A 17,653-nucleotide genomic window follows, 5' to 3' on the forward strand; every position below is an offset into this window, starting at 1 on the left:
ATTCATTTGGATATAATATATTTGAAATAAATTATAACTAATTTTGATCCTAAAAATTCAAGATAATTTAAAAAAACTCAAGAAAAAGCATATAATTAAATCCTAAACTAATGAAATTTGTATTATCTACCCATTTAATTATTAACAACAATAACAATTTAATGAAAAGAATAAAATATATACCAATTTTATTCTTATTTTACTTTTAGAATTTGCGACTATTACATTAAAACTAGATTTATCAAAAAGGATAATGGCGTAGCCACAAATTCCTTTGTCAACAAAAAGAAGTAAAATAAAATAATAAAAAATAAACAAATAGAAGGCAATCAAAAAGGGACCCATCGCTATCATGCGCCACAGAGTCACTATCCCCAATCTCCATTTGTTTTCTTATTTACCATTAATTTTTTTTACTTAAAATACTATATTAGTAATACAATTTTATTTTCCTAATATAAATCCAGTACTATTCACTAATCTTCAATACAAAAAGTACTCCCAATATATATATATCCGCATAAATCCGTTTCTTCTTCTTTCAGCTCTTCATTTTCTCGGCGATTTTCTGCTCAGCCACACGATTCCGACGTTCTCCTCTTCCCGTACTGTTTTACACTCTTGTATAATCTATCAGTAGTGATCGTCGATGCATTCGCCGGTCCGGTGAACTTATCGTTGCCTTGTTATCGCTCTCAGATCTGTGAGTATTTCTACCTTTTCCTATGCTGCTGCGGAGCGATTTTTGTATTCGGTTTTGCATTTCGTTTAGTTGATTTCTTACTTATTAGTGTTAATGTTGTATTTGCTTTGCTCTGTGGTGATTTCAGAGTTTTTTTTTTTTAGATCTTTGAGTATGTGACTGAGAGGTTTACAGTGCTAGTCTTTAATGTTACTTGTTTTTGTATAGATTTGTTTTGCATTGAAGATTTTTGTTAAAGCATAACTGGTGTATTTTTATTTTTATTTGTTTTTTTAAAATTCATATTGAAGCACAAAATAGGTGGTTCATTGACGGTTTGAATCTGTTTTCATTTGGTCAGAGTTTAGTTTCATGTTTTTGTTAATCCTTTTACTTTTTTTTTTAATTGTTGATCTTTTTTAGAGTGTTCTGCCAGTGATCTATAGTGTTCAATGCAGTGTTGACTATAGAGTCCGCCTATTTGACTTCGATTTGACATGGGTTGTAGCATATGTAAATTAATTAACTTGATTGGAAATAGTTAATTATAATCCTTTTGACAGTTATCTAGTATTCTGCATTCTTACTGCGTGGAATAGGGGCTGGAATAATTAATTAAGGAAACTAGTCAAAGAAAAAAGTAGTACGTACAACCAGGAGCACTCATTCTAGTCTCTAGAGCCTTTTGTCTATTGTGCATATATTTTTTCTTTGGTGATTTGGCAGTAAAAAATTACTGCCCTGTTTCTTTTATATGATTCTATTTGACTGAGTAGGGAGCTTAAGAAGTTAATTTGACTCATGTGTTGTATTAGTGAATCTTGAAGAAATAAAGTAATTGTTAAGAAAGATAGTTTAAAAGTCAAATATCACCTCAAAGTATAAAATAGTATGGACATGAATTCTTGCCCAGGGCTTAGTTCAAGTAGCAGAGGCTGAGGGACTTATGAGTTGTCACCTGTTTGGCCAAGCTTATTTTTTTGTCAAAAGTGTTTATTTTTTAAAAGTAAGGTGTTTGGCCAAACTTTCAGGAGAAAATAAGTGTTTCTGAGGAGTAGCACAAGCTGTTTTTCAGAAGCTAGCTAAAAAGTAGTTTTTCCCCAAAAACACTTTTTTTGAAAAATGCACTCGAGAAGCACTTTTAAAAAGTTTCGTCAAATACTAATTGTTGCTCGAAAGTGCTTTTTAAATTTATTGGTCAAACACAAAATGCTTCTCACCAAAAGTATTTTTTTGAAAAGCACATTTAAAATAAACTCTTTTAAAAAATAAGTCGATTTTAGAAGCTTGGCTAAACATGCTATTAGTTTGCACATTCTAGCTCTGCATCATGTGATCTAAGGCTGGTATTTAAGTGGAGAAGGATGTATCCTTTTTTGTCCGAGTTTCGAAGGCTGTAATTGGCAAGGGTTGGCTGTGGACATATTTCTTGGTCTAAACGAATTCTTGATGGCTATAGAAGTTGTATAGAAATGGTATGACGTCAAACATTTTGAGTCATTGCAAAAATGGAACTAGTGTGAAATGAACTGAAAAAGGAGTACTAGATCCTTATATGTGTTACAGAAATGAGTTTTTGTAATAAAATAATTGTGTTCTCTGTTTTCCTTTTTTCCATGTTTGTAATATTTCATATGCTGCTAGTCTGACAAGCGGTTATCGGCAATGTGAGGCAGGTGCTTGAAGTTCCCCCTAAAGGTTGAAGTAGCTCTAGACAAAAGCATTTGCATGTCGACCAGATGAGCAGAACTGATGTTATTTGCAGTAGAAGGAGGAGGTTTCTTCTCGTCTTCAGCTTCTGGATATAGCAAGGGCCTGACCCTTCTACTCTTGGGTCAGAAGAACGAAGAGAAGCCCATGAGAGTTGCACCGTGGAACCAGTACCAGTTGGTGGACCAAGAAACTGATTCTGATCTCCAGCTGGCTTCCGGGAAGAACAGGCTTGTCCGCGGGTGCGGCTCCTTTGTATGCTTTGGTCGCGCTGCCGCTGGACTTGAGAGCCCAGCTCCCCTTAAAGTCGGTCCTACCCAACTGCCAGAAGTCTTGCCCAGCTGTCCCGCTTCAGACAAGGGCAACGATCAGCTGCAATGTGTTAATATTGTTGAAGACAGTTATATTTCACCAAAGCTTGCTCTTAAGAGTAGCCTAAAAAAACCAGTAAATAGTGTTTCCATTTCTGGTGGTAATGAACATGATACAATTTCTGAAAAGGTTGATGATGCCCCCAACCCTGTGGAGAAAAGGAAAGTGCAGTGGACCGACACAACCGGAGGAGAACTTTTTGAGATACGGGAATTTGAGCCTAGGTATGAGCTCCATTTCTTCATCTTTAATCTGGTGTTTGTTTCTTGCTGTTTCGCATTCTAGGCATTGTAAACTTTTTTACCAATTACTAATTACATCCAACTTAAATGGTTTTAGTGATTTCAGTTCAAAATAATATCGTTGTGTCTGTTAAAAGAACTAGACTATTCATGTTAGATGGGGATTTAGTCATATCCTGAAACAAATAGCTCCCTTAAAAAATTCTCGAAATGTCTTGATTAAGGCTTGCATGCTTAGTTCCATGGTTTTTCAACTTAATGTTGTGTGCCTTGACTGATAGGCATGTACTTTGATGGTAGAATCAAAGGTTTTCGTTAATGTCTCTGACATCTTCCGCAGGTGGCAACATGTCTTTGTATTGTTCTTGTAAACCACAGCTTCAAGGCACAAGATACATTTGATAAGACTGTTGTAGGTCCTTCCATTTGTTGCTTTATGAAGTATAATAGCCCATGTTGCTGCAAACTGCTTATCATTTTCCAGAAGTCTTCTTCTTGTCCTTACATTATCTATTTCCATGCTTAAAATTTTTCTAAACAGTTTGTGGTAGAAACATGAGGTGCTAGAGATAATAATTTTTATGTGAACATGCAGAGTATATGCCCTTAAATATCTAGATGTAATATTTGCAGTTTAGCAACTCAAAATTGCTTTTCTGCAATTTCCATATCCTTTGCTAATTGTGATTATTGCATCTTTTCAAGCTAGTATCTTAAAAGTCTAAGGAGTGTTCCATCAGAAAAACAATGTTTCCTTAGGGTGTAACCATAACAATGCTTAGGATAGCACCTGAATTGTTTTTTTTTTTTTTTGCAAGACATTTTTGTTAGTATTTTGTTTTGTAATTTATTATTAGTTGGGAGTTCCTCATTTGAGATTGAGGTGCTGTTGATTGATTGGGTTATGAAGCTGCCTTTAATCATCTAAGATTTCACATATGCGAGAAACTTTTAGAGAAGAAAACAGATTCCTTCATGATATCGACTTGGTTTCTGTTATTTCCATGGATACTCAAATTCCTCTGAAAGCAAAGTGATGGAACAGAGGAGATTTTGGCTAGAGATAAAAAATTGTATCTAGTCGTCAACTATGTGAAAAACCTGAGATTAAGGGGAGATACTGAAAGAGGTAAACATGTAGTTTTCAGTTGGAACAGTAAAAAAGTTGGGATGTATTCAACAGAAGGTGAGGTGGTTAGAAAAGGAGTTTCAAGCTGGTTTCTTCATTTGAAGCATAAGATCAGAGTTATTCATTTGTACTACTATATATTGTAGTATCTCCAGACTCCAAGTGTCTGGGTTTGTCAGATTTTTAGGTATTTTATATCTTATTTGGTTGGGGGTGAAGACTACTTTTCCTCCTTATCCTCACAGTTTTGGGTTAACTATCTGGTGTTTTTGTTCCATTAAGAACTATGCTGATGCCCTCAAATATGCAGTGTGAAACAACTCCAACGGGCTTGACTCTTGCTGTTCCAATTACATGTCAAAAGTCAAAAGTGGTGTGTAAATAGCCCAAACATATTAGGGGGAGCATATAGTATTATCAGTTTGACAAAAATATTTCGTGAATTAGAATATTGTTTGATTCTCCCCTAGCATCTTGAATCTCTTTAGGACGTCTGAATTGATTTCAACATTTTTCTTCTTCTTTTGATTAGTACAGTTGCTTGCAAATTTTCAAGACAAGGTAAAGCTAAAGAGAATATTAGTTTATAAATTTTCAAGACATGGTAAAGCTAAATAGAATATTAGCCTATAAATATTGGGATCATCTGAATTTGCACATATTCAATGAGTTCATTGTACCTACAAATTCATAAAGAGTAGAAACTTTGGTCTGAGGCCTGTAATTTTCCTATCAAACACTTCTACATCTTTGTACAAGCATGCCTGTGTAATTTTCCCTGAAATATTGTGTGTTATATGTTGATCCCTTGTCTGGTGAAAAGTCACTTGCTTTCCTATATTTAGGTTGCCAGCTTCTTAATTTTGCATTATACATTTACATCAGTCATCAGCCAAGTGACCCTTTATACTGATTCTTTCGTTGTTCCAAGCATGCAAGTCTTTTTTGCTTACTTTCATGTACTTGTGATTGCAGCGATGATGGTGAATCAGATGATGAGTTTGAGAGTGGGAATGAAAGAACATGTTCTTGCAAGATAATGTAATTTTAGCTCCTTGTAGAAGGTTTTGTGGGCTGATTGTCATTTAGGAAGGCGACAGTCAAGGTGCTGCAGATATTTTTATGGGGAAAGTTGGTTTTGTGACATGCCTTGCTCAACTATCAGTCGGGGCAATTGAAATTTGAGGCTGTATTAGGTAGTGTGGCCACATTGATCATGGGCTTTTCTGGTTTTGGCTGACTAATCTATTGTCTATATTCAAATTCTTGGATGACATTTTTGTTTCGCTGGGGTCTGCTTGTCCATTGTTTTCATAATTACATATTTCATCTTTTTTTTTCAAAATCTTCTTGTTTAAAAGATTTGTCGTCTTCTTTTCCTCCCAGACAGAATGAATCAAATATGGACATATAAATTTGTAGGAAGCTTGTGCATCTTCATATAGTATTATAGATGTATGCAGTAAATGTTTAAGCACTGAAGCTTGCTAGAACTTGTATATTCATGTATATCAGCTGTAAAAGCAGGATGCCTAATCTTTAGTGAGCAATAACATTCATTATCAATTAGTGGCGGAGACATAATTTTTATCAATCATTGGTGTTCATCATAGGCAAGTACTGAAAAACACAAGAAATTCTACTTATGGACAATTTAGCCCTTTGTGAAGTATTTCGTGGCACTTGCCTTCTTTGTTCTCTTCAGACATTTTTTTTAATCATCACTTATATTTGTCGAAAAATGTTACTCGTCATACTAACAATAAAAAAATTTGCCAATGAAGGTACTTTTGATCAATTCAATTGCATCATTGTAATCTAAGGTGTGTTTGATACCAAAGAAGATGATTATTTAAAATATAAGTGTTTTTTATGGCTATTTTTTTGTATCTGTTGTAATGCATCTTTCATTTTGTCTTGTATGAAAAAAGAAATCTTCTTTTATAAAATATATGTGTTGTCACTTGGTATTATGCTCCTTCTATTCCAAATTATTTGTCTACTTTTTTTTTTTTATAATTGTCCCTAATTACTTGTCCATTTTGATAAATCAAGAAAGGACAATTTTTTTTAATCTATTATATCCTCAATTAATTATTTTGAAAAAGATGAAACTTCTTGAAAATCTTAAATTTTTAATTCAGCCACTTCATAATTAATAGTGGTAAAATGGTAAACTCACTGTGTCAATTTAAAAAAAAAATATGTGTGCTAATTTAAAAGTGGACAAGTAATTAAGCACAAATGGAGTATATACTTAGGGTGTGTTTAGTATGAAGGAAAATGTTTTCCATTGAAAATATTTTCTTAGAAAATGTTTCTTGGAAAACAAGTGAATTTTTAACTTATTTTCTCATGTTTAGTTGGTGAGTAGAAAATATTATCTAATGTTTGGTTGGTGAATGAAAAATATTTTTCAAAAAATGTCTTTTATTTTTGGCTTGAGACAAAAAAATACTCTTTATGAAAATAATTTCTGATATGAAAATCAATCCCGATAACTGATCTAGGACCCGACCCCCACACCCAATTAGGACAAGACCCCGATGATTGTTCCAAAATCGAACCCAAAAAAAAAAAATTCAAAAATATTTTTTTTCAAAAAAAAAAATTGACGGGGTCGCGGGGGTGGGGGTGGTATAAAAAATAATTTTTTTTAAATTTAAAATATTTTTCAAAAACAAACTTTTAAAATTGGAGGGGGAGGAGGGTAGGAGGTGGCGTAAAAATAAAAAAAAATTTAAATTTGAGGAAAATGAGTTGATTTGAAAAATGTTTTCCAAACATTTTAAGCCAATCAAACATAATCAAACATGAGAAAATTGGATAACATTTTCCAAAAAATATTTTGCTCCATACCGTACACATCCTTAATTGCATCCATTCTCGCATTAATTGTACATTTTCTATAGTTTTTATGAAAGTATGTTTCTGTGATTTATATGCTTATTTTATTAATTAATAAAATATTTAAAATCAAATAGTCACGATGCTTAAGCATTGAGCCTCCTCCCGTGTCCAATTGCCAGGCAAATTATTGTTTATTTTCTTTTTAAGCAAACCTCTCATTTTTCCTAATTTTAGTTTTTAATTTATTTTTAGAGTGTGGTGAGATGATTGAAGTTTCTCCATTTTTAATCAAAACGTTTGAGTTTGAGCCTAGAAATAGAGAAAATCAAGTTAAAAGTGTTCTCAAAGTGGATTTTAAGCCTGTAACACGTAATCCGATTATAACAGAGCTACTAAACATTGAAAGATAAGTTTAAAAAAATATTATTTTTTCCAAGATTTCTGTTGGGGAGTATAGCTTCCACGTGGTCTATTCCAATATCCATCTCCAATTTGCAATAGCCAATAATTATTGTACTCCGTTTCCCTCGGTCTCAATTTATATAACTTACTTTTTTTTAGTCTGTTCAAAAAAGAATGATATATTTTAATATTAAGTAACAATTTTACTTTAAAATACCTATTTTATCCTTAATAAAATGATTTCTAGTCATATAAATTTCTATCATTCATTTTAGATCATAATTTTAAAAATCTTCATTTCTTTTTTAAACTCTGTGTTGAATCAAACTATCTTGCATAAAATGGGACGGGAGGAATAGCATAGTAGCGCACCAACAATATATGTCGGTATTTTTATTTTTGTCTAAAAAAGGGAAAAACCATATTATATGATTACTAGTAAAAAATCTGTTTTATTTATTCTTGGTCACATCTTTTTCTTGTTAGGAAAAAAAAGGAAACTTTTGCTGCCATGGAAGTGAAAGGAAGCTCTGACAGTTCTCTTTCCAACCAAAGGTTCTACTTCAAAATTCTTAACATTACTATAGTACATCATTGGTTGATGCATTTACTTCTTTTTTCTTAATTTTGAAAAAACGATTGTGTTTTACTTTTATTTTTTCTTGAGTGCACCTCATCTCTTAAAAGATCGGGTAAGATCTACATATACTCTGATCTCTTCAAACTTTATTTGTGGTAATATACTAAATATGTTATTATTCTTACTCATATTTTGGTTCATTTGTTATATGGAGATTGCTATTCAATATTAGGTTGGTTTTATAAAATGCAATCTCTTTGTCTTCATGTTAGAGTTGTTGATGTCTTTTCTTTTGAACGAATGATTTTGGTTTAGTTGTTATATATTTGAGTATTAGGTTGGTTAATTAGTAAAATTAAATGCATTCTCTTACTAAAATTTATTTTGGAGAAGTGAGTTTGAGTGAAATATTGCAAAACTTAGGAGCCATTGTTATATTGTGTGGTGGAATTTGAGAGTTTTTCTTTCTGGCTTTTCTAGAATTAGATTTGATAACTCTTTCTTTTTCATTTTAAATATATATATTCTTTTGGATGTGGGATCGAGGATGAGGCTACTTTTTTCTTAATCAGAGATTTCGGTCTCTCGGGTTCGAGCCCGATATAGACAAATCCTTGGTATGAGTGCTCCTCCGAACGGAGCCTACACGGTGCCAATCCGGAATAGTCGGGCAAAACTTAGATTTAAAATAAACCACGTGTGTCCGTACATTATCGTTTACATCAACAAGTTCAACCAATTATCTACTACTACAATATAAGATTTTATTTGTACACTAAAACAATGTAAATAATTTTTTAAATACAGTGTATTTTAACTTGTTGAAGTAACAAATAATTTTTCTTATTTATTTTAGATTTGTTGATCTCACTTTTTATGGCAATTGCTTGTAAAGTGTAGTTATCTTTTAGGTGATATAATTATAGAAGTTTGATCACTCAAGAGATCAAGTTAATCGAAAGCTGAATTCAACATCATAGAGAAAATAAAGGCAGAATATATCGATAATCACTTAAACTTGTTGGTAAATATCATTTAAGACACTCATGATTATTTGTCCTGATTGAGCATCTGAACTCACGATGAAATGTTATTGACACTTCAGACTCAAATTTTTGTATGTGTTGGAAAAGTTTTAACTTGATATATATATATCACAGGCTGTTGGGAAGAGTTGCCTTAGTTACTGGAGGTGCAAGTGGTATAGGAGAGAGCATTGTACGCTTGTTTCACAAACATGGCGCGAAAGTATGCATTGTTGATATTCAAGATGAACTTGGACAACGCGTTTGTGAATCCCTTGGTGATGAAGAGAGCGCGTGTTTCATCCATTGTGATGTTACTTCAGAAACTGATGTTAGTAATGCTGTTGATTTTGCTGTAGAGAAATTTGGCACACTTGATATAATGGTTAACAATGCTGGATTAACAGGGACGCCATGTTCAAATATCCTCGATTATGATCTCTCTGTTTTCGATAATGTGCTTGATGTGAACGTAAGAGGTGTTTTCCTAGGAATGAAACATGCTGCTCGTATAATGATTCCACGAAAAAGAGGATCAATTGTGTCTTTGAGCAGTGTAGCAGGGTCTATTGGTGGCCTCGGACCTCATGCTTATACAGCTTCTAAGTTTGCTGTTTTGGGACTAACGCAAAACGTTGCAGCTGAGATGGGGAAACATGGTATACGTGTGAATTGTGTTTCACCTTACGCAGTTGCAACTGGATTGGGACTGAGTCACTTACCCCCTGAACAAAGGAATGATGATGCTATCGCGGATTTTAACTCTTATTTTGGGAAGTTCGCGAACCTGCATGGCGTGGATTTGATGGCTCAGGATGTTGCTAATGCTGTGTTGTTCTTAGCCAGCGATGAAGCAAGGTACATAAGTGGGCACAATCTTAAAGTTGATGGTGGTTTCTCAAGTGTAAATCACTCTCTTAAGGTGTTTACATAAGTACTATATTTATCAGAATTTTATAATTAGAATAAGTCTATGAGATTGTAATCTTGCAAAAACTTTTGAACTATTATGTTTGTGACTTTCATCCATTCAAATAAAACTGATGTATTTGTTCATCATGTAACGTCTCTCGTTTCTATCTCTTTTAAATGGGTCGGGTTAGTCCACATGGACGACTCACAATGATGATCCGAAAATACAAGACAGGCAAAGCTAGCGTACAATCTTACACCCAAAAATTAAGGTTCATCTATTTATGTTTATCTTTTGTTGGTGTCGTGTCACAATTAGTAAATTTCATGTCAATGTTAGTCTCGAAATGATTGTCTTCTTTCATGAAAGTGTGTAAAAATATGTTAGTGATTTTTCGTGAAAGGATACGTCCATTTGAAAGCCAATGCTACGATTAAAGTTAATTAACATTACAAATCGAGGGAGTTAGAATTTTGAGCGTATGAATTCTACATTTTAAAAAAAGTAATTCATCATGAATTCTATATATATAATACATTTACACATATATTAAGTAAATTTTTTAACCCAAATACAAAACTTAATAAGCCAACGCCACACACACACACAATGCAACTTTTTCTTTACAATATATGCAAAAATAATGCTAAAACTGTTGACTTCCAACAACCATTTCAGAGCTTCATTTGCAACACCTGTTTCAGCTTGCTTCTTGTTTATAAGTCTCAACTATGTGGGATAGCACAAATTCAAGAAAGGAAGTGCATTGGGGGTGCTTAGAGGATAAAACAATCAAGTCCATTGGCTTATTCCTTCTTGCATAGCTAAAAACATTGATGTATGATATCAATTGCTTACCATCAAAGGTTGCACTTGTCAGTATCGAGCAGTTCGACTCTTTGTACATATCACAATCAAACCAAACCATGAGTCTGAATAACATCAAATTTCACTAGTGGGGTTTGGAGGGGAATAAAATGTATGCAGACCTTGTCACTATCTCGTGAAGGTAGAGAAACTGTTTTCAAAAGACCCACAACTTAATATCAACAAATTAATCCAAATACAAAAAAGAATAACGAAACATAATTTTGCATTTAACTTAAAGAGTTGAATGAGAAAACATGGTCCATAAGTAATTCAAAACAAGCAACAAAAGTCATAAAACATTCCACAAGCAACATTAGCTTCCACAAAATTCAACATCTGCTTTGATTAGGCTTCGGGATGATAGCTACAAGGACACATAAAAAGTGCAATTAGCATAAATATTTAAATTATAAAATACTACTATATTAACATTTTTTTTATTTTGAAATTAGAATAAGAATAATAAAAAAAAATAACTTACAAACGTCTGGATTAGTTAAGAACATACGCAAGTGAGGATCCATTGGTAGACCTCTAGCAGCATAGGATGGATCATACAAGTTATTTGTAATAAGCCTGTGTTTCAAGTCACCAAAAAATAATTATTTTTATATTTAGATTTTTTTTTCATGCATAAGAATGTAATTTTCTGTGGATGATTTAATTTATGTCCTTTTTTTTGTTATCAGTTAAATATTACCCTTGCTATTTTTTTATTTTTTTGTAGTTTAACATATTACAAAAAGAATATTACCTTGGAATCTGTGGGGAATCCTGTCTTAGTTGGGTACCCAAACTTGTATCTCCCTGAGCAATTTCTTGCTGCATTCATTCATACAAAAATAAAAATGTCACTAATAAATTATGACTTATTAGTTATTATACATACAAATCTTTTGAAAATTAAAGTTTGATGAAATATATAAAAACAAGTGAAATAAAATAAAAACAAAACACTTACTTCAGCACGAGAAGATGACCCATAAGAAAGTCTTGGCCTTTGCCCAGGTGGATAGTAAGCCTGTGTTCATTTTTTAACATAAAAAATAATAATAATAATAAAAATATATATTATTATTTAAAAAATTGTCTTAAAATATAACATTCTAGGACAGAAAAATAATAATATCTATATATATATAGCTTCGTAAAAAAATTCTTACGATTTGTACCACAAAAATAGTGTTTACAGTTTATCGCTATTGTACCAAAAACTTTAAATTGATATACATTAAAGTTTTAATCCAATTAAATTTAAACATATAAGAAAAACTAATTCATAATTACAAGCATCATTCAAGCAATACAAATATATAAAATATATGTATACATAATAAAAGAAATAGTGTTCCAAAAATAAAATAAACATACCTCTGCGGATAAATTTTGGCTTTGGACAAAATTGAGTTGAGATGGTTGATTAATTATAGGCCTGTCAATTAAATGAATACGAGTTTATGAAATTATTATTTGTGTATTCACTAAAGAAAAATATCAACAATGAAATTTTGCCACTAAACAATATAAATGTGTTATTAATTTAATTTAACAACAAATTATTAAATTATCTTGTTAGATACAAACTGTTTAGCGTATCTACTAATAAAGTGGTTGTTGTTGTTGCATACGACGATTAGCAAACACAATTGCAGTTGATGACTCAACTTCACCAATAGTTAAGTCAACATTATCATCTACTGTGATTCCAGAAGATTCACTTGACGACATTTTTTCAAGAAAATAATCTGTATAATAAACAAAAAAATTTAAGAAATTAAAAATAATAATAGTTATAATATCATGCAATTTGATTATCGTATTTATAGAAACCTACAAATGTTACAATACATAGTACAACTTATGATTAACATATCTTACATCAATAAACTAAGATTGTTCTAGTAATATGCTAATTTTAAAAAAATGTATTAGAGGGTCTAGATAATTAAAAAAATAATCAAGGAAATTTTTTTAAAATCACACAAACATGCAAGTTTTTATATTCAACACAAGGTATTAATGTAGAAAATTCAGTACTTTAAGTATTTATTATGTTGGTGATATTACTAAAATTTTGTGCCTTAAAAATCTATGTTGGATTATTTCAATAGATCGAATAAATTAAAATAATCATTCAATTAAAATTTAGATTTATGTTTCTTGCAGATAATATTTGGACATAAATATAATTGTTCCAAACAAAAAAATCATTACTTCTCTACTTGAGTCATTTAAATACTTAAATTATAATAAATTTAAAAATACTGTCGTGATCTAACTTTTGCTAATTAATATAAAATTATTTGAATATAAAAAAGGGAAAAGAATAGAAAGATAAAAGAAAAGATGATATAAAAAAAAGGGTAAATTCGTAAATTTTTAGGTCTAATAAAAATAATTAATGATTTTTTTCACAACGATCTTAGATCACAAATAGAACTGTCCCAACATTTTTATTCTTAATAAAATTGTAGCTATAAGGACTTAAGAATGTATGATGTCCTAATAAAATTTATCTACGTTTTAAAAACATAATTGATATGTATAAAAACTTTTGTAAACAATCCAAAATAAATAAATAAAAATTAATGAAACAAAATAAAGAGAATCGCCTTAATTTGTTTACAGTCTCTCTTCTGAAGTGATTAACTTTATCTATAATAGAATTAAGTACTAACATTTTTTCTTTTTTCAAATAGTTTATATGTTCTGATATAACATTTTAGATTGTATAATCAAATAAATAAAATAAAATAGATACGAATAGACTTCTTAGAGCTCACATTATAATTGTAATAGATATCGAAAAAAAATAAAAGGAGAAAAATATGTCCATATCATAAATTTTAATAAATAATTAAAAAATAACAATGTATTTACATAAATTAAAGAGTTATAATCTATATATAATTTTAAGTTGAACCAGGTCAAATACCTCAAGTAACAATCAATTCGAATGCAAATCTACATAAAGAAAAATAAAATAGAATGTTTCTTTAGAAACTATACTAAGATGAATCAAAACAAAGAATTATAACAAAATCTAAAAATTGGACACAAGTGCTAATTTATTTTATAAAGAAGTTTTATCCATACAAAGATCATTAAAATTTGATTTTCAAGACAATATTTATATATATATATATATATATACGCGCGCGCGTGTAAAATTGAAATTCATTCTCTACTTCTTTATAGAACTCACAAATATACAAGATAATTCTTCTATAAAATCTGAAAGTGAACTATACAAATAAAATGAAGAATGAAAAGAAAATATTTTTTTTGGTAGAATATATATGTACAATAAAAAGATCACTAGAGAAAGTACCTTTGAACTCTGAAATATGATGAAGAAATGAGGAGAAAATATGTCTATATTTATAGTGTGAAAAATGATATACAAAATACTATCCATAAAATTAAAATTCTCTTACCAATTATATTTTATGGAAAGAAGAAAGAATAAGGGGAAATAAATTTAATGTAATAGATTAAAGTTATCCAAATTTTTTCTTGGTCAACTTCTTACATAATTTCAAACCACTCACTGATACATAAGGAAAATAAGTTAAATAAAAGAATTATAATATTAAATAAAAAATTACCAATTTAGAAAAAAAAGAAAATACATAAGTATTTCAATTAAAGTAAAAAAATCTATAGAAGACAAATCAATATAATATTTATAATTATGGTATATACACTACATATTGAACTTAAACTTCGAAGGCTATATATTAACGCTCTCGTGAATTATAATATATAACGTAGTTTAACAAGTAACAAAAAAAACAATGTAAATGATATAAATCATGATATACAAATTACTATCCATGAAATTAAAATTTTCTTACCAATTGTATTATGACAAGAAGAAAAGAATAAGAAGAAATAAATTTAATTTAATAGATTGAGGCAATCTAATTTTTTTTTTTTTGGTCAACTTCTTACATAATTTCAAATCACTCACATATATATAAAGAAAAATAAGTTAAATAAAAGAATTATAATAGGAAATAAAAAATAACCATATAAATTTAGAAGAAAAAAATACAGATGTATTTCAAATATGATCACATTCAGAACAGTAGAGAGAAGTACCAATATTACTTTGGTCATGATACATAAACATGACCCTTAACTTGACGTTAGTTGGCAATTATGACCTTTAACTTTGGATATGTATAAGTAGACACTTAAACTTATATAAAATTGAACAAATAGACACATTCGTCCTACATGGCACCCTACATGACAATTTTGTGTCCCACATGGCGTCTTATGTGTATTATGCCATATAGAACAAGTGTGTCTACTTGTTCAATTATACAAATTTAAGTGTCTAGTTGTGCACACTCAAAGTTAGAGAGCATAATTATCCGTTGAAGCCAAGTTAAGTGCCATAGTGGCTAGGGATAGCTACTTTGTACTTGCAAGTGTTAACACGGTTAGATGGGTCATGGTGCAATAGTGTGACTGTTTCACCCTTAATCAGAGGTCTCAAATTTGAGCCTGAGTATGGAGAAAATTCTATTGGCGCGTCATTTCCGAATGGGTCTTGCAATACACGATTCAAATTTAGTCGGAGCTCCAATACAGACTCCTAACACCAAATAAATAAATAAAATCTCGATTGAGATACTCGATGACCCTTTATATGGGTTGAGCCTGAGTGAGTATAATCAGATGTTTCACTAACGTACTTAGAGAGACCGAACTTGCTTAAATTAAAACCATCGAGTAGCTTAGATTTTGTTGTCCTTATTAATTGATGTTTAGTATTAGATTTTAATCAGAGACTTCACAATAACTTTGGCAGTCCAGTGTATATTCCAAATGCTTACGTACGTAAAATCACCATTAACTACTTGTATTTCAAATTATTTTTAAGACTTTAAACATCATATCAACTAATAGGGATAGTGTGGTAAAATAGTCATGTCAATTATTATTTTTCTTAACGAATGTGTTAAGTTCAAATAAAACAAATTAAAATTAAAAAATGAAATAAATCTATCTTGATTTGCTAAAATAGATGACTTGAAACAAAAAAATATCTTTTAGTATAAGAGATACGTACAAAGGAAACAGAGGGAGTAATAATTATCACTCCATCTTTTAATTTATATGAGATGTTTAAATAGGTAAGATGTTACAATGATATATTTGTATTATTTCCTGTAGATTAAAAATAGTACGAATATAATATTTTTGGTCCAATTCTTAAATTTAATACTATAAATGGTTTCGTAATTTTTATTTCTAGAGTACTTTTTTGAAGTCTATTAGATTAAAGATTTGATTCAATCAAATTGATTGGCAAATTAAACTGCAAATGAAAATCTAAGCATATACTTTGATTAATGAGGTTATGGATAATTCAAATTTGAATTTGTTTTTACGTTTGACAATATTGACCCACAGTTGACATTTGTTTTTTATCTTCTTTTTTTTTCCCTGGTCTCACAATATGACAAAAGGATTCCCCTCCCCCCCGCCCCCCCCACCCCCCGACAGATTAATATCCTTCCCACAGTGATAATTTTTTTTTTGTTTCGTGCCGCGTATCCATATTAGAATTCAATTATATCAAATTTACATCGTATAAGATTCAACAAGTAATAACTTCACCGTGTTTAAAAGGAAGCAAATCCAGCTTGTCTTAGTAATTTTAATTTTTAAGTTTCTACAACTTTAGATGTGTTACATTAATAAGTGCAAGTTCATGCATGTCTACAAGTACAATATATTAATGTGTTTGGTACGTAGTGAGGTAAAAAAATTGTCATGCATAAATATCGTTGTTCATGTATAAATATTGAGAAAAGACATAAAGTCACCACTGAAGTTGTCCCGAATTTTCTAAAAGACACATTAATTTTGCAACTGTCTCATTACCCCACTAAACAATTTTGAACATATATTATTATATCCTTTTTCATCCATCTGACATAGAGAGTGGGGTGCACTCTGTCAAAGAGAGTGAGCAACCTAAAATAACTAATATAATTTTATTTTTACAAGTATTTTATTATAAAATATATTTTCTCATTTTTCTTATTATTTTAACTTTTTTTCCTTTTTTTTTTCTTTCTTTCTTTCTTTTTTCTTCTTCAAAAATTTATTGTCATCTTCATTGAAGCTTCTCACTTTCAATGTCACCATTTTTACCACAACTTGACCTTCCTTTTTTACTACTATTAGTTTTACTCTCTTTAATTTTAAACTTTATCTAAATATTTTCCTCTCTTTAATTTTAAACTTTATCTAAATATTTTCTTACATTTCGAACAATTTGATAAACCCATTAGATTTCAAGATGATTAGGAGTTTCATATAGTTTTTTTAATCCGATTTCAATTAAGTTCTTTCAATTTTTGGGGAATTCATTGATTCTTTTAAAATTATCATTTCTAATTTTGAAGTTATATGAAAATGATTAGTTGATGATACCTTCAAAATTTTAAATTTTCTTAGAAATATAATTAATTTTGTTATCTATAATTCAATAAAGTCTAAAAAATAGTATGAATTCTATAAAGAATTTGACCGGAGAACAAGAAGAAAAAGAAAAGAAAAAAAATGAGAGTGGAGTTCAACTTGACGTGGTGGATGAGGTGAGGGTGGGAGGTGAAGAAAAAGAAAGAAAATGGAGGGAATAATCACTTGAAAGTGGGAGGTGGAAGATGGTGAAATTTAAGATGAAATCAAAATTAAAATAAGTCAAAAAGTGTTTGTGTGTGTGTGTGTGTGAGAGAGAGAGAGAGAGAGAGAAAGAGAAAGATAAAGAAAAAACTTAAAATGAAAAAAAATACATTATTAATTAAATTAACACGTGTCATGTAATGATTGGTGTGTGAACACACTTGCCTCTT

The 17,653-nt window shown here is 30.3% G+C and overlaps 2 protein-coding genes across 4 annotated transcripts in view; both read left to right on the top strand.

Annotated features, from left to right (window-relative positions):
- Positions 1-490: 490 nt before the first annotated feature.
- Positions 491-17,653, top strand: part of LOC125834031 (uncharacterized) — a 509,901-nt gene continuing 492,738 nt past the window's right edge. For 2 of the 3 annotated variants that reach the window (XM_049513210.1, XM_049513211.1), the window contains exons 1-3: positions 502-703; positions 2,359-2,988; positions 5,111-5,203. In XM_049513210.1, coding sequence (XP_049369167.1) covers positions 2,435-2,988; positions 5,111-5,180 — 624 coding nt within the window. In that variant the 5' untranslated portion in view covers positions 502-703; positions 2,359-2,434 and the 3' untranslated portion in view covers positions 5,181-5,203. Of the gene's footprint in view, positions 704-2,358; positions 2,989-5,110; positions 5,474-17,653 lie in introns of those variants that run through there. The other variant, XM_049513209.1, reaches the window with a different exon arrangement.
- Positions 7,852-10,051, top strand: LOC125834026 (xanthoxin dehydrogenase-like). Its single transcript, XM_049513204.1, has 2 exons — positions 7,852-7,942; positions 9,128-10,051. The coding sequence occupies exons 1-2, from the start codon at positions 7,899-7,901 to the stop codon at positions 9,924-9,926; spliced, it is 843 nt and encodes a 280-aa protein (XP_049369161.1). The 5' UTR covers positions 7,852-7,898; the 3' UTR covers positions 9,927-10,051.

Source organism: Solanum verrucosum, unplaced genomic scaffold (genome assembly GCF_900185275.1).
Source record: "Solanum verrucosum unplaced genomic scaffold, falcon-dt-bn FXZP01000108.1, whole genome shotgun sequence".
NCBI classification, from domain to species: Eukaryota; Viridiplantae; Streptophyta; class Magnoliopsida; order Solanales; family Solanaceae; genus Solanum; species Solanum verrucosum.